Source organism: Ovis canadensis, chromosome 1, assembly GCF_042477335.2.
Source record: "Ovis canadensis isolate MfBH-ARS-UI-01 breed Bighorn chromosome 1, ARS-UI_OviCan_v2, whole genome shotgun sequence".
NCBI classification, from domain to species: domain Eukaryota; kingdom Metazoa; phylum Chordata; class Mammalia; order Artiodactyla; family Bovidae; genus Ovis; species Ovis canadensis.
The window spans coordinates 220,202,160-220,227,458 of NC_091245.1; the positions used below are offsets into that span (position 1 = coordinate 220,202,160).

The following is a 25,299-nucleotide window of genomic DNA, read 5'->3' on the forward strand; positions in this document are numbered from 1 at the left end:
AAAAAACCCCAAAATCAGAATGTAATCAAACCTCTTACATTCAACTGTAACACACAGAAAACAAAGAGGACAGGAGAACATTTTAAACATAACCATGAAGAAGCAAGAGGAAGATTCTGAAACACTTTAAATGATAACACAATTTCTTCTACAATTAAATTGTAAGGGAAAGAGACAGAGAAGGAAGAATCAGTAAATTTAAAAATATCTTAGATGTATCAGTTAATTGTAAATATGAATTTAATTTAGATCCTGATTCATAATGAAAATTATGAAAACAAAATTACAACATTTATGTGACAACCAAAATTTTGAACATCGGCTGGATGGATATTTGACAACTTCACTGCCCCCTCACAACCCCCTGGTGGATCCAGGCTGAAGAATCCAGTAGTCCAGTGAGTGCACACGCAGAGCAAAAAGAGGAATCTGTTTCAAAATACTACAGGATGAGGGCAGGCTAAATGGGTAGGGGCAGAGATTGGTCGTCAGGTGGTACCTGTTGGAGCTAGATAACTGGTATATGAAAGTTCATTATACTGCTCCATCAGGTCTTATATATGTTTACAAATTTTTTCATATAGAAGGATTTTAAATCTTTATGCATATAAATTTGCATAGCTCTGGAAGAATATGCACCAAATGACCATTATCTTTACATAGTAGATTTAATGGAGGATATTTATTTAATTTTTTTATTCATCCTCATTCTCTTTTTTTCTATGATGAACACGTTTTAATTTCATATTTAAAATAGAAAGTGAAAAATAAAAATTTTAAGTGCAAAAGCTTCCCCATTATCTCACACTTCACATAGCAAACAGGAAGCCTCTGACTCTTCTCACCTGATTTCTGCTTAGTACAGATGCTACAATAATTGGAGCTTAGACTGAAGAGTAGCTAAAAGAAGAAAAGTCTAGCTTTTAAATGATTCTCCTTACATTTTTCTAATTTAGACCAAAGGATTTTACAGCAGGTCAAACAAAGAAGTTAACCATATCCTACAAACAAATTTGTAGTAATCTAATTCCAAATTCACAATATGTTAACTGGACTCCTAAAGTGTTCCTAGTCACATTCTGTAACAACACTGTTGAGCTTTGATTCCTTAACATTTCCGTTTTAGTCTTCGGTTCTAGCAGAGTTATAAAAAATGCTCTATTAAAGAAAAATCAGACAATGGTGTCTTACCGGTGGCAAAGAATGCCGCCCACATTCAATTGTGACAAGTTTGTGGCACTTCTTATGAACCAGGAGCTTGCAGTTGATACACTTATATCCTTGACGTCCAAGTCCCCAAATTCGGTCAGTGCAGATGGCACAGTGCGCACGCTGGAGAGATTAATTCAACAATATATTTTTTTAATTAACAAAAAGCACATCATAAACTTTCCCAAGGGTTTGCTCATAGAACAGTGAAATAAGTAGTTTTCTTCCCTAACTCAAATTCCTTCATCATATACAACTTAAAGCCATGATGGTCACGGGAAATAAACAGAAAACAGAGCTTGCTTTAAAGAGACAGTGAAATTTGTAACCATGACGTTTCCTAAGTCCATGGATTTTCAGTCTTCGTATAATTAAGTTCAGAGTAATGAAAATAGGAAAAGTGAATTAAACTTGAAAAACAAGGCAGAAAACCTGTGCAAGGACTCTCAAGCAAAACAAACCTTCCAGACTGTTCAGAGGTCAAACATGTCTTATGCAGCAACACCTAAAGTGATTTTTTACTTGAAAACTTTTTAAATACCTCTGCGACCAGCAATTGGAATTTGGGAACCTCAGGTGGTGGCTTCTACTACATTAATGAACTGAGAACTCGGCACAGTTAGAATGGAAATGGAATCCATATATTTGTAGTTGTCAAGAGTAGGTAAAAACATGCACTTCTGGAGAGAGGCTGCTTTTAAACCTTGGCTCTGTCACTTACTAGCTGGGTTATCTTGGGCAAGTTATTTGACTATTTTGCACCTCGGTTTCTTCATCTCTAAAATGGAAAACAGGGACTCCCCTGGGGGTCCAGTGGTTAAGACTCTGTGCTTCCACTGCAGGGGACATGGGTTTGCTCCCTGGTTGCAGAACTTAAGATCCCTTAAGCTGAGTGGAGCAGTACATGTCAAGCATTCGGAAGAATACCTGGTACACAGGAAAAACTAGGTAAGTGTCTGCGACGATCATTTTATAAAACAGAGAAAACTAAAGAAAAAAAAACAATAGTAAACGGTTTGCAAACTAAACCTTGCTTATTTTTTAGCTGTCTTGAGTTATATTCAAAATATCCAGTTTTCTTACAGCTATGGTAATCATATAACTAATCATTCAGTCTGGAACATTTTTAAGAGTCAAGAGATACTATTAAAAACTACTTCAAGATAGCAAATGTACTACACCGGGCAAACTGGGAATTACAGGTCACCCTACTGGTGACTCAGACAGTAAAGAATCTGCCTGCAGTGCAGGAGACTCAGGTTCGATTCCTGGGGTGGGAAGATCCCCTGGAGAAGGGAATGGCAACCCACTCCAGTATTCTTGCCTGGAGAATTCCATGGACAGAGGAGCCTGGTGGGCTACAGTCCATGGAGTTGCAAAGAATCGGACGTGACTGAGCAACTAACTCTTTACTTACTCCTTTAGAAGGGAGTAACAGTAGAGAGGAAAAAAACAGATTTCTCAAATGATCAACATTCAGCAAACTAAAGTTTACCCTGTTGAAACGCTTGGCTTGAAAAGTGTGTCCATTTGCACAATAAAGCTTTCTCCAGCGGCGTGCACCTCGTCGGTAAATGGATTCTAAACAGAGATTAAAAGTTTTTTAAAAAGAGCAAGTGTGATTATAAGTCATTTTATAATAAAGTCTATGATTTTTTTATGATGTTCACTACAAAAAAATATATTGATTAAAAACCTGGAAGTGAAAAAATAAAATAGATTCATCAAGAGATCAGATGAAAATAAAGCCCATGGAGTATAAATATTTGAAAAACTATAACTGCTTTTTTGTTATTTTTTCCCTTTTAATTTTGAAAAAATTGTAAGCCCACAGAGAAGTTGAAAGAATAGAACAATAAATGCCTGCATCTTTCAACTACATTTATCAGTTACAATCACTTTGCCACATTTGCTTTCTTCTCTATTTACACCTACACTTTTTTTCTGAATCATTTAAAAATAAATTGCAGACATCGAAACTGTTCACCTTTAAATATCCAAGTATCCATTGCCTGAGATTAAAGACACTCCCCCTAATTCTATTTGACCACAATATGGTGTCTTAGAAAGTTAACATTAATTCAATAACATCTAATATATAGTTCATATGCAAATTTCTCATTTGCCTGAAAAGTATCTTTCAGTTTTCTTCTTCTCTCCAGGGTCCAGTCAAGATTTAGGCATTGCATTTCGTTTCTATACCTTTTCTGTCTCTTTAACATATGCTAAACCAATCACTCTGTCTCATTCCTTGTTTGTTTTTCATGATGTTGAAAAAAGTTTAGGCAGCTGTTTTATCTTAAGTCCTACACTCTGGATTTGTCTGTTTCCTAACTAGACTTAAATCGAATACAGATCTGTAACACTTCCCAGATATTAAATACTTTTGGCAAAAATAACACATAGGCGATGTGTATTTCTTACTACATCACATCAAGAAATTTACAAATGTGAGATTATTGACTCCTACTAGGTATTCAATCACTCTGTTAAAGACTGTGATGGCTAGTTTTCTTCATTTTAAAAGTACAGTACTGTATAATGAACATTTTGTAACCCCAAGAATATTCTCTTCCACAACAATCTTTCATTCAATGGCTTTTATATTTTTATATACTCTAAATACTTTTCCTAAACAAGAGTTTCCGTGAGATCAAATCAACTCTACCAGTGTAGTTTTGGTTAAATCAATCACTATTACATATATTTCCTATTTAGTCATTCCACAGTAATAGAAATACTGTGGAGAGTCCATTAGCTTTCTAAACTCATTTTAAAGCAAATATAGCACTGGATCTATTATTTAAAATTAATATAGACTAAAACAGGTAAAATGCTCTGAAACAGAAATCCTGAGAAGCATGCGGGTGCTGTCCACCAGGCTCTTCTGTCTGTGGGACTTTCCACCCAAGAATACTGGATGGGTTGCCATATCCTCCTCCAGGGGATCTTCCCCACCCAGGGACTGAACCCGCACCTCCTGTGTCTCCTGTACTGGCAGGCAAATTCTTCACCTCTGAGCCACTAATATGTGTGTGTGTTAGTCATGCTTAGTCATGTCCAACTCTTTGGGACCCCAAGGACTGTAGCCTGCCAGGCTCCTTTGTCCATGGAATTCACCAGGCAAGAATACTGGAGTGGGTTGCCATTTCCTTCTCCAGTAGATCTTCCCAACGCAGGGATCAAACCTGGGGCTCCCACATTCCAAGCAGATTCTTAACATTTGAGCCACCAGGGAAACCCTAATACAGAACCTCAAATATGTATGCTTTTGTTTTTACTTATTTTGTTAGGAATAACCAAAGCAGAAAGTTTGTTACTATCTTAAACTAAGAGTATCTTATTTAAGAAACTTTCATGAACTACAACTTGATATATCTCAGATTTAAACATGCTAATGTTGTCTAGGAATTAAAACAGCCAGGAGATCACCTTAACGGTTATCAATTTTCCTTCATGCTCTAATTTAGTAATATTAATTACACCAAGGAGGAGGATATCAAAATCTCCACCAGCGAATTTTAAAGTGGCAATGTGAGCATGAAATACAGTGAAAAGTTAGGAAATGACATTTTATCTGGGAGGTGTACTACAGACTCATAATAGATTTGGACATGGGGTTGTGCAAGCAAGACTTGCTACAATGACAAGACTTTTAAAACTCTCACCCGGACAAAGAGAGGAGAGCTGCTTTTCCAACACCTCTGTGAAGGCAGCCCACGCTGGCTGTAATCCATCTGCCACTGGAAATCCAGTGAAATACTCCTAGCTGAATCCAAACCTAAATGTTTCACTATTTCTTCAGAGCCCTACCTACTCCTTATATTTCCCCACCTTCCTATTAAGTTGTTATTGTCGTTCAGTCACTAAGCCATGTGAGATTCTTTGCGACCCCATGGACTGTAGCCCACCAGGCTCATCTGTCCATGGGGTTTTCCAGGCAAGAATACTGGAGTGGGTTGCCATTTCCTTCTCCAGTCTATAAAGTACACAGTCCCAACTCTATATAGAAACACCTAGTTCTTTAATTTTTCCTTTTTACCAAGTTGCATGAAGAGTTACAGAATTAAAAGTTTAGAGCTATTTCACTTAATAGAAAACAAAACATTTACCACTATTCCTTCTAAAGTCATGGATATGTGCAGAAACCACAAATAAAAATGAGTTCCTTAATATCTATAATCTATAAATTATACTATATATCAAAAGTAATAGCGTGATTAAAATCACTGCAGATGATGCTTGCAGCCATGAAATTAAAAGATACTTATTGCTTGGAAGGAAAGTTATGACGAAACTAGACAGCATATTTAAAAGCAGAGACCTTGCCAACAAAGGTCCGTATAGTCAAGGTTATGGTTTTTCCAGTGGTCATGTATGGATGTGAGAGTTGGACTATAAAGAAAGCTGAGTGCCAGAGAATTGATGCTTTTGAACTGTGGTGTTGGAGAAGACTCTTGAGAGTTCTTTGGACTGCAAGGAGATCCAACCAGTCCATCCTAAAGGAAATCGGTCCTGGGTATTCATTGGAAGGACTAATGTTGAAGCTGAAACTCCAACACTTTGGCCACCTGATGCAAAGAGCTGACTCATTTGAAAAGACCCTGATGTTGGAAAAGATTGAAGGCAGGAGGAGAAGAGGATGACAGAGGATGAGATGGTTGGATGGCATCACTGACTCAATGGACATGAGTTAGGGTAAACTCCGGGAGTTGGTGATGGACAGGGAGGCCTGGTGTGCTGCGGTTCATGGGGACACAAAGAGTCGGACACGACTGAGCGACTGAACTGAACTGATATATAAGTTTGCATTTTCAAATTCCATCAGACTGAAGAGTTGTCTGACTCTTTCAGCTCATCTCATTAATGTTAACCAGTGGATTAGACATTCAAAAGAAGGTCCCATAACAGTCCCTAAGGATTCATGATAAAGTATTTAGAGGTAAAGCGTCATGTCAACTACCTACTCTAAAATGACACAGCAAAAAAATAAAAATAAGTGTTTGTTGTGTATATACATGTATGTATATGTGTGCACAGATACAGAGATAAAGCAAACATAGAAAATGTTAATAACTGGTGAATCTACGTAAAGGATATATGGGTATCTTTGTTTTCAATGTTTCTATGTTTTTTAAACTTCTCCTAAGGTTTGATATATCAATAACCTCAGATATGCAGATGACACCACCCTTATGGCAGAAAGTGAAGAGGAGCTGAAAAGCCTCTTAATGAAAGTGAAAGAGGAGAGTGAAAAGGTTGGCTTAAAGCTCAACATTTAGAAAACTAAGATCATGGCATCTGGTCCCATCACTTCATGGGAAATAGATGGGGAAACAGTGGAAACAGTGTCAGACTTTATTTTGAGGGGCTCCAAAATCACTGCAGATGGTGACTGCAGCCATGAAATTAAAAGACACTTACTCCTTAGAAGGAAAGTTATAACCAACCTAGATAGCATATTCAAAAGCAGAGACATTACTTTGCCAACAAAGGTCCGTCTGGTCAAGGCTATGGTTTTTCCAGTAGTCATGCATGGATGCAAGAGTTGGACTGTGAAGAAAGCTGAGTGCCGAAGAATTGATGCTTTTGAACTGTGGTGTTGGAGAAGACCCTTGAGAGTCCCTTGGACTGCAAGGAGATCCAACCAGTCCATTCTGAAGGAGATCAGCCCTGGAATTTCTTTGGAAGGAATGATGCTAAAGCTGAAACTCCAGTACTTGGGCCACCTCATGCAAAGAGTTGACTCATTGGAAAAGACTCTGATGCTGGGAGAGATTGGGGGCAGGAGGAGAAGGGGACGACAGAGGATGAGACGGCTAGATGGCATCACCGACTGGATGGACGTTGAGTCTGAGTAAACTCTGGGAAGTTGGTGATGGACAGGGAGGCCTGGCGTGGTGTGACTCATGGGGTCACAAAGAGTCAGACATGATTGAGCAACTGAACTGAACTGAACTGAAGGTTTGAAAATTTCCAAAATTAAAAAATAAGAAATGACTTATAATGAACTTAGTTTTCCTTTCAAATGCACAATAGACAATTATCAGTAAGCGGTAATAAAAAACTACCTGCTTTTTTTTTTAACTGCCTGATTTTGATTTAGCAAAAGTAGAGAATTTAGGCAGTGTGCTAATATATTCTCAATTAGACTTAAGAACGGAAAAGAAAAGAAATGAATTAAAAGTTCTAGTTCTGATTTCATTTCACTTGTGCCATTTTATCATAAATAACTCTACTCAAAGGTATGACATAGATAAACACTTACTATCTTCCCCTGGACAGGGCATTCCAGGACGTTCTGGTACACAAGGGAATACTGAAAGACAAGAAATTAAAATTAATACAGCATGTTTAAAAACATATAAATTATACAGAATTTTAAATTAAAAAATCATATAAGCTGATTGAAATATGGTCAGTATGATTTTTGGAAGGGATCCATTTTACCAAGGCTATAATGAAGGAAGTTCTTATGAAAGCGACATCCATAAACAATGGACATTAGAAGCTCAAATTACTCATTCCTGTCCCTATTACAGCACCAACTAACTTTTTTGTTATAAGAGAAATCATTAACTATTTCCTTAAATCTTTACTGTAGTGACAAATCATCTAGGGTGAAGAATTAAAATTACAAGATGTATTCAAATATAAACATAGTTTATAAAAGATGGTTTATAAAAATGATAGTTTTTAAAAGATACATATATCAAACTTCATTGAAAACCATATCCAAATACAAAAACATAAGCTTTGTCTAAGGAACTACACATTCATAAACATTCTAATTCAAAACATTCTTATAAAGATTATATAATGAAATAGCACATTAATGAACAGTTAGTCAACTCTTTGTGATGCACAAAAAGGACATGGTTCAGAACACAGAGTATGGGAAGCGCAGCTCCTGAAATGTTTTTAAAAGTTGAAATATAAGCTAACTTCTGAAAACAGATCTGTGACACAGCATAAAAAGCAACAACACTTAAACCGTTCAAGACTATGGAGCCATAGTATCTTTAAACATCCACTGTAGTTTTATTCTAGAAACAGACGACCAAAGAATGACTTCTAAAGTTCTTCCAGGGTCTCAATAAATTAAGAGTATAAAACCTTTGGGAGTCACTATGTCAAATTCCTAAGGGAGACAAAAATCAAACGATTGTTTTTTAAGAAAACACACTGTAAAGGAAAGTAGAAAGGAATAACAACAAAGTGATGAAATGAGTCACTACATGAAGGGAGATGTGTTTTTGTTTCCAGTTTTAAAGAGTTTCCTAGGTTTGGTCTCCTAAGGCTCCCAAAAATGTTACACGAAATACTACTAATGTATTACAATTATATTAATCATATTAACTGGGTTCTACATGACATAAAAAATTTGAGGGGCAGGATGGCAGAATGAAAAGAACACGTTTGGGATGAAACTATCTGGATATACAACCCAGGTCTACAGTGTACCAGTTACGTGATGGCTGAGTTTCAGTCTCTCTATACCACTGCCCACCTCTGAGGCTTGTTAACATTTAACATATTAAAGTTTATGATAACTACGTGAACAGTTTCATGGTTAACCCATAAACAAAAGAAAGAACCTTTAAGATATCTTACTTCTAGAAATCATTATTTGAATACAATACAGAACTGCAAGAAGATGACAGGTTCTGCTGAGCACTCAATTCTTAAATTTTATGCTAAAACTTGGCTGCGAAACACTGATATGATCACAGTTTAATATCCAGGAAGGCATACATAAATAAGAAACTTCCCAAGATTACAGGAAGAGTAAGAAATGACTACTTCTTACCATGAATCAACAGTTCAGAATCCTTGTTTAGCTCATAAAGCCTAAAGGCTTCTTCTAACTCCAACTGAGATGATACTGTACATGGGTCTCCTACAAAATATAAGAAGGAAAAGTAAAGCTGATATTTTAAATCCTGTAAATGTGATTAGTAAATAATTTCTACTATATAAAATCTTGAGGAGAAACAATTACATACACACAGAGAAATATTTAACAAGGACAACTGTTTAGATATTTATTTAGACAATTCTATTCTCTGAAGCAGGTAATGTAACTTCCATTCCTATTTCTACAAAATATTAAATGAGGCTCATAGATACAAACTTTATATATATATAACCGTTTAATTCTTAACAATGTTTATATTCAAAATATAGCAAATCAAATCTACCCTGACCACATTTTAGATTGTCACTGCAATATGATTAATGGCCAGGGATAATTTACTTGTTTCTTTAAAAGAGGAAGTGAAATGATTTTATCGACACATGAGGTCTCTCATCATTTTGTCAAATTTATTGTTCACTTGACAGCCTTCTCAAGAGGCTCACAGAAAGAACAACTACTAAAGTACTCTGGACTGAAGACCGCTCCTGCTTGATTGCTTTTAAATGTCTGTTCAGTTCAGTCGCTCAGTTGTGTCCGACTCTTTGTGATCCCATGGACTGCAGCACGCCAGGCTTCCCTGTCCTTCACCAACGCCCAGAGCTCGCTCAAACTCATGTCCATTGAGTTGATGATGCCATCCAACCATCTCATCCTCTGTCATCCCCTTCTCCTCCTGCCTTCAATCTTTTCCGGCATTGATTTTTTCCAATGAGTCAGTTATTCACATAAGGTGGCCAAAGTATTGGAGTTTCAGCTTCAGCATCAGTCCTTCCAGTGAATATTCAGGACTGATATCCTTCAGAATTGACTGTTTCATCTCCTTGAGGTCCAAGGGACTCTCAAGAGTCCTCCCCAACAGCACAGTTCAAAAGCATCAATTCTTCGGCGCTCAGCTTTCTTTATAGTCCAACTCTCACATCTATACACGACTACTGGAAAAACCATAGGTTTGACTAGATGGACCTTTGGTCAGCAAAGTAATGTCTCTGCTTTTCAATATACTGTCTAGGTTTGTCATAGCTTTTCTTCAAAGGAGCAAGCGTCTTTTAATTTCATGGCTGCAGTTACCGTCTGCAGTAATTTTGGAGACCAAAAAAATAGTCTGTCACTGTTTCCATTGTTTCCCCATCTATTTGCCATGAAGTGATGGGACTGGATGCCATGATCTTTGTTTTTTGAATGTTGGGTTGTAAGCAAGTTTTTTCACTGGTGTTATCAATCACCTAGAGCCAGACATCCTGGAATGTGAAGTCAGGTGGGCCTTAGGGAGCATCACCACAAACAAAGCTAGTGGAGGTGATGGAATTCCAGCTGAGCTATTTCAAATCCTAAAAGATAATGCTGTTAAAAGTGCTGCACTCAATATGCCAGCAATTTGGAAAACTCAGCAGTGGCCACAGAACTGGAAAAGGTCAGTTTTCATTCCAATCCCAAAGAAAGGCAATACCATTGAATGTTCAAACTACCACCCAATTGCACTCATCTCACACGCTAGCAGAATAATGCTGAAAATTCTGCAAGCGAGGCTTCAACAGTACATGAACGATGAACTTCCAGATGTTCAAGCTGGATTTAGAAAAGGCAGAAGAACCAGAGATCAGATCACCAACATCTGTTGAATCATCAAAAAAGCAAGAGAGTTCCAGAAAAAATATTTACTTCTGCTTTATTGACTACTCCAAAGCCTTTGACTGTGTGGGTCACAGCAAACTGTGGAAAATTCTTAAAGAGATGGGAATACAAGACCACCTTGCCTGCCTCCTGAGGAATCTGTATGCAGGTCAAGAAGCAACAGTTAGAACCAGACATGGAACAAAGGACCGGTTCCAGATTGGGAAAGGAGTACATCAAGGCTGCATATGGTCACTCTGCTTATTTAACTTACTTCCTGAGTACATCATGCATAATGCTGGATCATCATGCATAATGAACTACAAGATTGGAATCAAGATTGCTGAGAGTAATATCAATAACCTCAGATATGCAAATGAAACCACCCTTATAGCAGAGAGGGAAGAGGAACTAAAGAGCCTCTTAATAAAAGTGAAAGAGGAAAAAGCTGGCTTTTAAATGTAAATGCACAGTTTAGTAAACTTACACACAGAGAGGGGAAGGAAGAAACAGCTCCCTTAGTCAACCAGCCAAAGAACTGAATCATCCTTGGAAATTAATGAGATGGCACATCCCCGTGCATCATGGCATTCCTCAATGAAAAAGTCATTTTGAATATAGGTGGGGCCTGACCTGGGTTCTGCATGCTGCCATTATTTTGCTCATTCCTGTGGCTACACCAAGACATGCCATCAACCCTGTCCAAACCTCAGTCACTCACAGCAAGGACCAGTCTACAACCTGACAGAGAAAAATGAAGTGATCTCCTTTCCTCTGACTCAAAGAAACGAGTGCCCCTGTTCTTTTCTCCCACTTGGCCACTGAATCCCTCCTTCCTTTTATCTTTTCTGGCAGTTATTCCACTAGTCCTCCCCAGTTTCACTGTTATTTTTTCTTTCCTTCCACTAGCTCTTCTCAGGCAAAGCCAGGTTTGAGCCTCCTCCTCAAGAATCTCTCTGCTGCCCAGGCTGCCATTCATTCTGTAGCCACAATGTAGTCTCAAGAGGAAACTGCAAAGTAAGCTGGAAGTGGTGAGCGAGAAGCAGCAGAAGGGGGATAGGGTCTTTGAATTCTGACTTCATACTTTTATATTTTTTCAATGATAGGTTTATAATCTTTTAGAGTTATTAGTAGTAACTTTTCTTACTGTCAAGAGTGACCCACCCTGCTTTCTCTATGTCCCTATCTTCCAAGCATTCCTCCCAATTTTGCTATCAGGTTTTAGTCCAAACACTACTAAAATGGCTATACCTAAGGTCATTAAAGCAGCTGCGGAAATCAATGGCATGTTTTGTCTTTACTCTCATTGACCTCGGTATACCATCTAACGAAGTTACCCACTGATTATTATAGAAACTCTGTCTCTGGGTTTCTAAAACACCATTCTCCTGGCTTACCAACTCTTCTTTTAACTTTTTAGTTTGGAAATTTTCAAACGTATTACAAAATCCTGTCCCACCTGCAGTACTCACTCACTCACTCCCCTCCACCATATCATTCTGAGCAAATCCCTCTAATTCTAGATAAAATTTTAATATATTCACAGTATCATTATAAACCCATAAAAACTGACAACTCACCATAAAATATCTAAACAATCATAACACTAATCGAAACCCCATCTCAAAAAAACCGCCTTCCAATTAAATAGTAATCACTCCCCATTACCCCCCACCTCTCCTCCAACTGTCAACCTAGGCAACCAGTGATTGATTACTGTCAGTCTCTATAGCTGTGCCTTCTCTGGACATTTCATATTAGTGGAATCACAAAATATGTGGTCTTTTATGTCTACAAATTTTTGCTTAGAATGTTTTCAAGGTTCATCTGTGTTGGTGAGGATGCAGAAAAACTGGAATCCTCATCCCCTGCTAGTAGGAATGTAAAATGGTACTGCTGCTTTGGAAAATAGTTTGATAGTTCCTCAAAAACTTGAACACAGTTACCATATGACACAGCAATTCCACTCCTAGATATGTATCCAAGACATATGAAAACATATGTCCACACAAAAAGTGGTAGCCAAATATTAATAGCAACATTACCGGGAGAAATATCAATAACCTCAGATATGCAGATGACACTACCCTTATGGCAGAAAGTGAAGAGGAACTAAAAAGCCTCTTGATGAAAGTGAAAGAGGGGAGCGAAAAAGTTGGCTTAAAGCTCAACATTCAGAAAACAAAGATCATGGCATCCGGTCCCATCACTTCGTGGGAAATAGATGGGGAAACAGTGGAAACAGTGTCTGACTTTAGTTTTTTGGGCTCCAAAATCACAGCAGATGGTGACTTCAGCCATGAAATTAAAAGACACTTACTCCTTGGAAGGAAAGTTATGACCAACCTAGATAGCATATTCAAAAGCAGAGACATTACTTTGCCGACTAAGGTCCATCTAGTCAAGGCTATGGTTTTTCCAGTGGTCATGTATGGATGTGAGAGTTGGACTGTGAAGAAGGCTGAGCGCCAAAGAATTGATGCGTTTGAAGTGTGGTGTTGGAGAAGACTCTTGAGGGTCCCTTGGACTGCAAGGAAATCCAACCAGTCCATTCTGAAGGAGATCAACCCTGGGATTTCTTTGGAAGGAATGATGCTAAAGCTGAAGCTCCAGTACTTTGGCCACCTCATGCGAAGAGGTGACTCATTGGAAAAGACTCTGATGCTGGAAGGGATTGGGGGCAGGAGGAGAAGGGGACGACAGAGGATGAGATGGCTGGATGGCATCATGGACTCAATGGACGTGAGTCTGAGTGAACTCCGGGAGACGGTGATGGACAGGGAGGCCTGGCGTGCTGCAATTCATGGGGTCGCAAAAAGTCGGACACAACTGAGCGACTGAACTGAACTAAACTCATAACAGCCAAAGAATGGAAATAACCCAAATGTCGACCAACTGATGAATGGATAAATAAAATGTGGTATTCATACAACAATGAACTATTAACCAGTCATTAAAAAAGGATGAAGTATTGATACTTTATATATCATGTCTAGATTAGGCAAATCTGTAGAAACAAGAAGAGATTAGTGGTTATCTAGGTCTGGGAACTCTAGGGGAAGGAGCTTGGGGAAGACAGTAACTGCTCATGAGCATGGAGTTTCTTATCTGAGTGATGAAAATGTTATAAAATTGATTGTGGTGATGGCTGCACAACTTTCTGCACAAATACAGGAAAAAACACTGAATTGTACATTTTAAATGATAAATTATTTCTCACTAAAGCTGTTAAAAAATTTAGTGTAGCATTTTTATAAAAGTGAGTCCAATAACAAGTTAATATTCCAGTCCAAAAGCAAAGTTTGTGTTCACTTGTCTCAAAGAACTAAAGTAATTCTTTTATACAGACTCACTTTCTCAGTTACTCAAATTTCTCCTAATTTGCCATACACATGAAAGTCATAATTATATTCCATTTTAAACATAGGTTAAAAAAATAACTTGCTTCTACAGAAGCATATTTAAGTGCAGGTCAAAGTTTAAAAAATAGAAAAGCAACATAAAAGAGAGTAAGAAAATGTCACATTTCAGTAAGTACGCAAATTATTCTTCCAGTTAGACAAATAAGCCAGTTTTTAAAAAATGAAAAACCAGTTGACTAAATTAATTCCAAATAATGAAATAGTCAAAGAATTGTAGAAACAGAATGAATCTGAAACGTAATTAATGCTTCATTTCTAATTTTCCAGGTGAGGGAACTGAGATAAATATATAGATATACATATCTCTATATAATACAGATAAATCATATATAATAAATTATGTTCTTAGGAAATGCCTGAGTTCTTATGAAAGGCCTTTAAAAAGCATCAAAAATCTCCCAAAGAGATGTCCTATCGTGCTTCATACAAAGATTCTCTCCCAGACTCCAAATCCCATCACTCTTACGTGATTTCAGCAAAGTTTACTTCTTTGAGCTTTCATTTTCTCCTATGTTAAAACAAGGGCTATTACCTGTATTGCAAGGACAATGGGAAAACTAAAGATCTTATATTAAAAGTGACTCATAGAATGCTTAGTTCATTATAGGTGTGGCTTTTATTAATGCACCTTGATTAAAAGCCATGAGTGGACTTAATCATTTTTAAAGGTAAAATAACCATATTTTTAAAAGTCAGTCTTTCCCTTCTGCTAGACAGTTTTCTTGCTATGCCAGTATCTGCTTGCTGTTGGTTGAAATCTAAGCCAGGTCAAGTACCTGTTTTCAGTATGTACCTAGTGATGGATGCTTTTGAATAACCACAAGGAAGTGTGAAAGTAAGAGTTAATCACTGACACTGTGTATACTCAAATCTATTTTGTTTTTATTGGATTGAATGTTTTTTGTTCAGGTGTTACCTTTTCAGGCCAGGTGCTTAATGCCTGATAAAGCAAGACATGTAACTCAGAAGTAAAACATTCCATGCATAGCCATCATGAAACAAAGATGAGACAGAAAGCTATTTTCCAAGGCCCACTCAGTTACTAAAGTCCAAATTTATATCCTAAAACAGGCAAACACCTAGAGTGAGATCAGCTCAATTTAATGAATTTCAGCATAATAAAATCTATATATTAGTCAGCAGGCCTGGCCTTTTTTCAGTGCATATACATTTCCTTTTCATCTATAAAAACAAAGAAATTAGAGCAGAGAAGCTCAAAGTGTTTGGTAAATATGCAAGATTCAATTATTTATGAGGTAACTTCACGAGGTATAGAACATGACACAGGAATATAACACTAGCTATATTAGATATTTTAGCATATTGCCGAATTCAGTGCCACACATCTGGAAGAACCAGCATAGCCTAAAACCAAAGTTGGCAACCTTTAATACTTGCCTGAGATAGCACCACCACACTTTTCTTGATCTTGGAGCCTGCCATAGATTTACAGATTCACTCACTCTTCCCACCAAGATGTTACAACCGCTCTCCCCCTCACCCCTCGCTTCTGAATACTGGGTTCAAGACACTGTATGCCACTTATGAAAGTCATGGCACTCCCTACTCTAAATGGCTACACTGCTTAAAATGTAGACTTGCAAAAATTTTCCAAGAATACTATGGTATTTAGGTGGTCATGCTTTCACTATCAGGCCCAGTCACAGATATTAACAGATTTCTGGTTTCTTGCTTCCTTTTTCTGGGAGGTAGAAACCAGTGGTTTCAGAAGTATGTACTATCCTATCAAGCTACACACGCTCAACTTCCACTTCTGGAGAAGATAAACTAACAAGAACTGGATTTAACCCTCCACCTAAAACAAAAGAAAAATTAGACAAAATTAATGACAAAAAAGTGGTTCAAGATATTGGAAATCAAGCAATGAAGGATCAGCTATTTCCAAGTAACTTAAAATGCATCCCAGAACAAAGATGAGAAACTTTCATACAAACACAAACATATTCAACATTCAATAAGGCAAAAGTTCACAATGTCCAGAATCTGATAAACCAAAACCACGCATGTGAAGAAGCAGGAAAATATGACCCATAACAGGAGAAAGATCAATTGGAAGTGACCCCAAACTGACAGCAATAAAAGAACTTGAAGACAAGACATTAAAAGTTATTATATCTAAAAGGTTCAGAAGCAAAGCATGATAAGTATACATGGAAGATATTTTTAAAACACCCAAATTTAATGTCTAGAAATAATGCTACAATGTCTGATATGAAACATGCTTTAGAGGGAATAAGTGGCAGATTAGATATCACAGGAAAAAAGACTGATGAACTTAAAAAGACAGCAATAGAACTATATCAAATAAAATGCAGAAAAAAAGACTGAAAAAGGAAAAAAAAAAAGAACAGAGCATCAGTGAGCTTTATCACAAGTTGAAGAAACCTACTATACATGTAACTGGAGTCCCTGAAAGAGGAATCCGGCCAAAATTTTTCCAAATTTGATGACAACTATAAATCCATGGATCCAAGTAGATCAACTATACAAAATGTATACAAGACAAGGAACATGGAGAAAACTAAACTAAGGCCTATAATTATCAAATTGCTTCATCCAGCAATAAAGAGAAAGATCTTCAAAGCAGTCAAAGAGACACATTACATACAGAGAAACACAGGTAAAGACAAGAGCAGATTCTGCATCAGAAACAACGCAAGCAGTACGCAACAGTGTACTGAGTGGAAAAAAAAATTATCAACCTACAATTTACCCAGCAAAATTATTTTTCAAAACCAAAGGTGATCTGGAGGCAAATTCATAGAGAAATTTATTGAGACAGAACGGCAAATTCATAGAGAGAGGAAGTATAAGAGAGGTTATTACCAGGAACTGGAGGAGGAGAGTTATTGCTTGATGGATATAAAGGTTTTGTTTGCGATGATTAAAAAGTTCTGGAAGTGAGTAGTGAGAATGGTTGCATGACACTCTGCAATGGCACTGAACTGTACACTTTAAAAAGGTCAAATGGTAAAATTTTATATTATATACAGTTTGGCGCAATTTTTAAAAAAGGAATATACTAGAATAGACCTCAAGCCATAAGGCCTAGGAAAAAAGAGGGGGAGGAGAGTTTCAAAATACGTGCTGAATAACACCACTGATACGAATTTAAAAGCCTATAAAGGGAATTCCCTGGCAGTCCAGTAGTTAAGGCTCAGCACTTTCACTGCCAGGGGTGGGGGGTTAGGAGGGTGGGGCCAGGTTCAATGCTTGGTCAGGAAACCAAGATCATTCAAAGTGTGCAACCTGGTCAAGAAAAATAAAATTAAATTAAAAAACAAAAGTACATAAAAGTACTATACTTTGTCATATATATATATATAGAATAATGAAAGATTAGTGGTTGCTTGGGCATGGCGGGATAGGAGTAAGAAAACTGTTTAGACTGTAAACATATTCTATGATAGCAGCTGCCTCTTACAGAGGGAAGGAAGATAATGCAATTGGAGATGGGGGTGCCAACAAGAAGGACACATGCTCCCAGAGACCAGAGCATGTCTGGAAGCCCTGCTGCCCTACTGGGCTCCTATGTCCTTTGTTGTTCAACTCTCACCACATCTCCACTCCACCACTCCAAGGGGTTTCTCTGAGGTGGGTCCCAGCCTGATCCTTTTGCCTCTCAGGCAGCACCACAGCCTAGTATATAAACAGTAGCAGCCAGAATCTACCGGGCACAATGTCTGGAGCATGGAGCTGGGGCAGAGGCCAGAGCTGAGAGAACTGCTCGGGATTTCTTAAAGTTAGCTACCTTTTCATGGGATCCTCTACCCCAGTGAGCACAGGAAGACTTTCCAGGGACTACCATGCTAGACAGTTTATTAAAGGCATCCTCTTCCTCAGCTTCCATATAAACCCCTTTCCAGAAACCATCTGCCTGAGAACATGCCTGGAATGTAGGACCTCACCTCACCTCCTTTTCAAATTTTTCTTTTCCTATTTTATTTTTACAAAAGTGTATATAACTACCATATGATCCAGCCATTCCACTTTTAAGTATTTACCCAAGAGAAAAGGAAACATATATCCATTCAAAGACTTGTATGTGACTGCCACAACACTTTTATTTATAAATAGCTTATTATAGACTATTATTTATAATGGCCCCAAACTAGAGACAACCTCAGTGTCCATCAATAGATGAACAGAAAAACAAATTGTGGTACATCCACATGTTGGAATACCACTCGGCAATAAAAAGAAATGAATTACTGACACAGAGAGCACATGAATCAATGATTATGCTGAGTGAAAGAAGCCAGACACCTGCTCTCAAAAAAAAGGGCACATGTTGTATGATTCTATCCCTATAAAGCCCTAGAAAATGGAAACTAATCTATAGGAACAGAAAGCAGATCATTAGTATCATTAGTTGCCTGGAATGGAGGAGTAGAAGTGAGGAATCGCAGAGCACAAGGAACATTTGGAGATGACAGACATGCTCCCTACCTTGCATCCGATGGTGGTTTCCATGGTGACAAAATTCATCAAACAGTATGCTTAGCATACGTACAGTTTATTGTCTTAATTACACCTCAATGAAGAAATTTTTAAAGAAGAAACAAAGGGTTGGAAAAGCTGAAAGAATTCATTACCAGTAAACCTCCAATACAGAAATGTTCTCCAATACAGGAAGTCCTCCAAGCAGATGGAAAAATACCAGTTACAAAACAAGGTCTGCTCAGAGATACTTGGAATATTTTTACTTATTTATATTTATTTTCATTTTTTAATTTTCAGGTTTGGAATCGCAATACTGCTATCTAAATAACTGAAGTTATACTGAATATACATTCAGTCAAAAAGTTTTCACTCACTGTTTTTTTCTGATATGATTACCATCATCAGTACCTAGTGTTAGGGATAAAGAAGAAGTATGAAGAATGATTTACTATTTTAGCTCTTAACATATCAGCTAAAATTACACCAGACTAGAGATGTTTAGAAAATATCACATAAGAGAAATATGTTTCTTCCCATACTCAGTGTGGTTCTGTTAAACTCAGGCACTCTATTTTCTCTCTGTGAATACATCAGATTTTATAATGCAAGATGTTTAATCTAGAATTCAGAAATACTCCATACTCTGTGTCAAAGAACATTTATTCTCATTTTAAGTTTCCGTGAATCTCACCTATTGAAGCCAACAGGATGTGAATTGAACTATATCCAAAAAACACCTTCTCCCACTCTTTGCAAATCAACTACATTTCAGCTTTTTCCCTCACATAGTCTTTTACAGGGTGTGAGGAAAAGAAGTTCACAAATGCCACTGGTGAAAGTATAACAAGGGGTACAATATTTACCGCTTTGCAGGTCAATTTATCATCAAGGACACATTTCATTTTAGGGACTTTACAGACAATATAGTACAAGTGTTCCCAAAATATAGGCACAAAGGTATTTACTGCACCAAAATTTTTGACAATTAAACTGCAAACAATCCAAATATTCATCAAAAGGGGATTATTATATAATACTATATATACAGGCTTAAAGAGGAATACGATATATCTATTTGCACTTATGCGAAAAGAGATGGTACATTTACAAGATGCTAAGTGAAAAGCAGGTTAAATAACAGCTTGTAGGGAACTCCCCTGGTGGTCCAGTGGCTAAGACTTTGCTTGCAATGCAAGGGGCCTGGGTTTGATCCCTGGTCAGGGAACTAGATCCCATATGCCATAATTAAGAGTTCACATGCTACAACTAAAAATCCCACATGCTACAATGAAGATCAAAGATCCTGAGAGCCACAAGTAAGACTTGGTGCAGCCAAATAAATAAATATTTTTTTTAAAAGAAATAATAGTTTGTATAATATTAGTCTATTTGTAAGACAGAAAAAAATTGTTACCCTATCCATTCGAGTTGTATATTCTCAGATAAAGAGACATTGATTTGTTCATAGCAGCTATTTTTGGAGATTTGAAAATCCCGAGATACTTTTTTCTTCAAATAAATCAGTGTTTTTGTTAAGAAAGCATGCATGACTCTCAATAAAAACTTTAACAAGAAACAGAATACCCAAAAGCTAGTGACAGAAGTTAACTAGTTTGCAGTGAAAGAGAAGTGACACTGTTAAATTTAAATCAGGTAATCAGACCCTGAATAAGTCAGGATTTACAGAACTAGAAATTTAGAAAACACTTAATACTGGGTTGTAATATTTTTAAAGTACATCCTTGGGAGTTCCCTGGCAGTCCAGTGGTAAAGACCTGGGCTTTCACTGCCATGGATCCGGGTTCAGTTTCTGGGCAGGGAACTGAGATCCGCAAGCTGGGCCGTGCCACCAAAAAAACAAAAAAAGGCAATAAAGTACATCCTTAAGGAAAAACAGTCACACATATAAGGAACTAAAAGCCACATTTATTACTTCCTGCCCCACACTCTCACTGCATATGAGAACCAGGATATGACTATTATAAACCTACTATTCATTCTAAAATGTTTAGTTAGATTTAGCAAACCAGCTTTTCTACATGCACATCAAAACAAATCAGTAAAACTGGCTTTGAACACAAAGAAAAAAAGCAGCTGTCATAAGTCTGTTTAAAGAAATGAAGCGTGTGATCCTTATTTGCTCTGATATAAAATCCCACAATTAAACGTTTAGTTTCTAGAACGATGTCTCTCATAAACCAGAGAAATCAAATTATAGTCTTGTCTTCCACTGATCCTAGAGAAAATTTTTTCTCCATGAAAGAATGCCCCAATACCTACATGATTAAAAATAAAGGGGAAAAATTACAACTGAAAAATAATTGCAAGAAACTTAAGAATAATTACTACTGGCTCTGTAGGCCTAAATTAAGAAAAGACTGGTATCAGAATTAACCAGGGTAAGAAGGATCATAGGGGAATCAACAGACCTTAATGAAAAGTTTAACCTTTTATGTGAATGAGGCAAAGGCTACAGTTTTATAGATTTCCCTGGAAAATTAGGGCACTTAGTAACTATTTAGGGAGGAAGAACTATGAGTTATACTATAAAAGGATAGGCTGTTTCATCAAAGAACTAATTTAATTTACTACGTGACTCCTTTAATTAAAAGACACTATTAGGTTAAGAAAAAGCAGAATACACTGCAACTCCCAATGCTTAAATCTCTAATAAGTGATATAAAACTAACCCTGGAAAGCCTTACTACCACCCTTTGTACAATTTACAAATATTTTTTGAGCATGCTATAAACAGTGAGACTTTACTCTGGGGGGGCTCCACAGTCACTGCAGACGGTTACTGCAGCCATGAAATTTAAAAGACGCTCCTTGGAAGGAAAGTTATGACCAACCTAGACAGCATATTAAAAAGCAGAAAAAAATAAAAAACTAAAAATAAAAAGCAGAGACATTACTTTGCCAACAAAGGTCCATCTAGTCAAGGATATGGTTTCTCCAGTAATGATGTATGGATGTGAGAGTTGGACTATAAAGAAAACTGAGCACCGAAGAATTGATGCTTTTGAACTGTGGTATTGGAGAAGACTCTTGAGAATCCGTTGGACTGCAAGGACATCCAACCAGTCCGTCCTAAAGGAAATCAGTCCTGAATATTCATTGGAATGACTGATGTTGAAGCTGAAAACTCCAATACTTTGGCCACCTGATGCGAAGAACTGACTCATTTGAAAAGACCCTGATGCTGGGAAAAATAGAAGAAGGGAGGAGAAGGGGATGACAGAGAATGAGATGGTTGGATGGCATCACTGACTCAATGGACATGAGTCTGAGTAAACTCTGGGAGTTGGCGATGGACAGGGAGGCCTGGTGTGCTGCAGTCCATGGGGTCGCAAAGAGTCAGTCACTACTGAGTGACTAAATTAAACTGAACTGATTACTGAGTACCGCTCTAGACACTGGAACGCCACAGAAAAGCCAGGATCTCTGCTTTCATGGAGCTTATAGTCTACACAAACAAGATACAAAGTGAATAGGGGTTCAGAAGAAGAATAGGGGTTCTTGAAGAACACAACATCTGAATTAAGACCTGAATGACTAGAAAGAGACAACCATGTGACAATCTTGGAAGAGAACTCTTCAGGCAAAGATGATACAAAGTATAAAGGTACCAAGACAATTCAAAATGGATGGCTCTAAACCAATTTCATTCATTTATTTGTATTTTTATTTATTTTTGGGAGCACATCACATGGCATGCTGGATCCTAGTTCTCTGACCAGGGATTGAACCTGTGTCCCCTGCAGTGGAAGCTTGGATTCTTAACCACTGGACTGCCAGGGAAGTCCTAAAACCAATTTCTTCTAAACAAAACACATTATCTAGGGAATTCCTCAGTGGTCCGGTGGTTAGGACTCCCTGCATTCATTGCTGAGGGCCCTAGTTCAATCCCTGGTTGGGGAATTAAGATCCCACAAGCTATGCGGCATGACCAAAATAAACAGATAAAATAAATATACGTCTTTAAAAAAAACAAAAAACCCATATTATATAGAGACTTCTATATGCACTACAGTTTGAAAATCACTGAGTGCAAAAGCACTACATGGCAAATAAATAAAAAGAAATGATCAAAACAGGATTAAACTAACACTGAGTTGGGTAAGAAACAGTACATTGATGCTAACTATATTTTCCTTTTGCTTTTCCTTTTTTCTTGGCCATGCTGTAGGGCTTAGGGGATCACAGTTCCCTGACCAGGAATTGAATCCAGGCCATGCAATGAAAGCGCCAAGTCCTAACCACTGGACCCCCAGGGAATTCTCTATGCTAGCTACATTCTATGCACTGTGCTAAATTATATAGTCTCACTTTCAGGCTGAAGACATATTATGAAACATCCACATCATTTATAATTGACAATATTTAAACAAACTTTTAGATAGAGAAGGTCAAAAAGTCATTGAATAGATGAGAAAACTCAGTCTTACTCTTAAATAGTACAAAATATAAAATACAAAGCTAGCATTTCACTTATTAGACTTTAAAAAATGTTCAGTTCAGTTGCTCAGTTATGTCTGACTCTTTGCAACCCGAAGGACTGCAGCACACCAGGCTTCCTTGTCCATCACCAACTCCCGGAGCTTTCTCATACTCATGTCTATTGAGTCGGTGATGACATCCAACCATCTCATCCTCTGTCGTCCACTTCTCCTCCCTCCTTCAATCTTTCCCAGCATCAGGGTCTTTTCCAATGAGTCAGTTCTTCACATCAGGTGGCCAAAGTACTGGAGTTTCAGTTTTAGCATCAGTCCTTTCAATGAATATTCAGGACTGAGCTCCTTTAGGATGGACTGGTTGGACCTCCTTGCAGTCCAAGGGACTCTCAAGAGTCTTCTCCAACACCACAGTTCAAAATCGTTAATTCTTTGGCCCTCAGCTTTCTTCAGAGTCCAACTCTCACATCCATACATGACTAATGGAAAAATCATAGCCTTGACTAGATGGACCTTTGTTGGTAAAGTAATGTTTCTGCTTTTTAATATGCTGTCTAGGTTGGTCATAACTTTTCTTCCAAGGAGCAAATGTCTTTTAATTTCATGGCTGCAGTCACCATCTGCAGTCATTTTGGAGCCCAAACGTTAAAGACATAATATCTGAGGCTGGTGAAGGCAAGGGTGAAGGGATGTTCTCATTCAATGTAGCTGTGCCATAAACTGGTTTAACTTTCTTAGACACCAAACTGTCACTAGCTACCAAAATTTACAAGGTGCATACCGTGTGCATTTGCTACTGAGAGAGTCCCATACAACAGAAGAAATTCACATATAAAAATGTTTATTATATAGTAGCCAAAATTTTAAAACAGTCCAATGTCCATCAATCAAAGATTAAATAAACCATGAAATATCTACAATATGGAATATTTCACAGGGTTATAAAAAAGATAATGATATAAACTGATACATACTGAAATGAAACAATGTCCAACACTCATTATCAAAGTTCACTGGCTTGCATATATTTCTTTTTATGTGAAATAAGCTGTTTATTAGTGATGCATAGAAATAAGAATATTAATATATGCATAAGATATAAATGAATGATATACACTAAGCTGTGGTTTCCTTCCCTTAGGTGAGGGAAGAGAGAGGATAAAGGGCAAACAGAAGATTTTTAAAATTTCATAATCATCTCTACTACTTTCTCCCCCCAAACAGTAAACATGGATTACTTTAGAGGAACTTTAAAAAATGTCTTAAAAAGTGAGAATGGGCTTCAGTTTATCCATAGCTTGAAGCTAGAAAAACATCTTTTCAGGGCTCTTCGTATCAGTGAATACAGAAATAGCCAGCCCCAAATATTGAATTAAATATTAAAATGCCATTCCTTAAGATCAAATTCCATGAGTATTACAATTAATTGAGAACCATTACACAAAACTAGCATATTCAGGCATCCTTCAACTATACTTCAGTGACATTCCATCATGTAAAATAAAGGCTAATGTGGTTTGCAAAGCCTTCTGGGATCTAGTCCTATGCTTCTCAAACTGTAATATTCATGCAGCTCACATGTAGATCCCGTTAAAATGTAGATTCTGATTCAGTGATGTGGCTGGAGAGCCCCCTTTTCTATTAAGTACCACAGACTGTACTTCAAGTAGCAAGGATCTAGCCCAAGTTCCTTAGCACTCCCCATCCTTAACTTTGAAAATTAACTGATTTAAAAAATAATTTAGAAACTAGCTTTATCTTAAGCATCTCTCCCTCAGCAGTCATTTTTTTAAAGTGAATTAACATAAAATCTCAATATTTAAAAAGCCCTTTTGGGGCAGCAATAATAGCCCTTATGAATAATCAGCATCTGATCTGAATAGCAATTGAGTAGTATTTTAATTATTTGCTGGCAGGGGGAGCTATATTTTAAAAAGCAGCATTAGTGTAACTAGGCCTCCATGGCTTCTGGTTAACACATTAAATATAAAAACTCTCCACCACCTCCAAAGTTTCCACCACAACTCACAAAGTTGCCACATCCACCTTCACGACCTCTTTGTGATCCACGGATTGCATTTCTTGTTTAGGAAGGGCCTTTTTCATGTCACAGGTCATCCATAGTGTGTTATTTCTGAACACCAATTTTATCAACTGTATCATGATCATCAAAAGTTACAAAAGCAGGGACTTCCCTGGTGGTCCAGTGGTTAAGAATCCA

The 25,299-nt window shown here is 37.4% G+C and overlaps 1 protein-coding gene across 2 annotated transcripts in view; it reads right to left on the reverse strand.

Moving 5' to 3' along the window:
* The window catches only part of PRKCI (protein kinase C iota), a 68,321-nt gene that overhangs the window by 24,430 nt on the left and 18,592 nt on the right, over positions 1-25,299 (reverse strand). For both annotated transcript variants that reach the window (XM_069579955.1, XM_069579964.1), the window contains 4 exons: positions 9,020-9,109; positions 7,478-7,528; positions 2,705-2,790; positions 1,192-1,332 (listed from right to left, as the gene is read on the reverse strand). In XM_069579955.1, the coding sequence (XP_069436056.1) occupies positions 1,192-1,332; positions 2,705-2,790; positions 7,478-7,528; positions 9,020-9,109 (368 nt within the window). The remainder of the gene's footprint in view (positions 1-1,191; positions 1,333-2,704; positions 2,791-7,477; positions 7,529-9,019; positions 9,110-25,299) is intronic.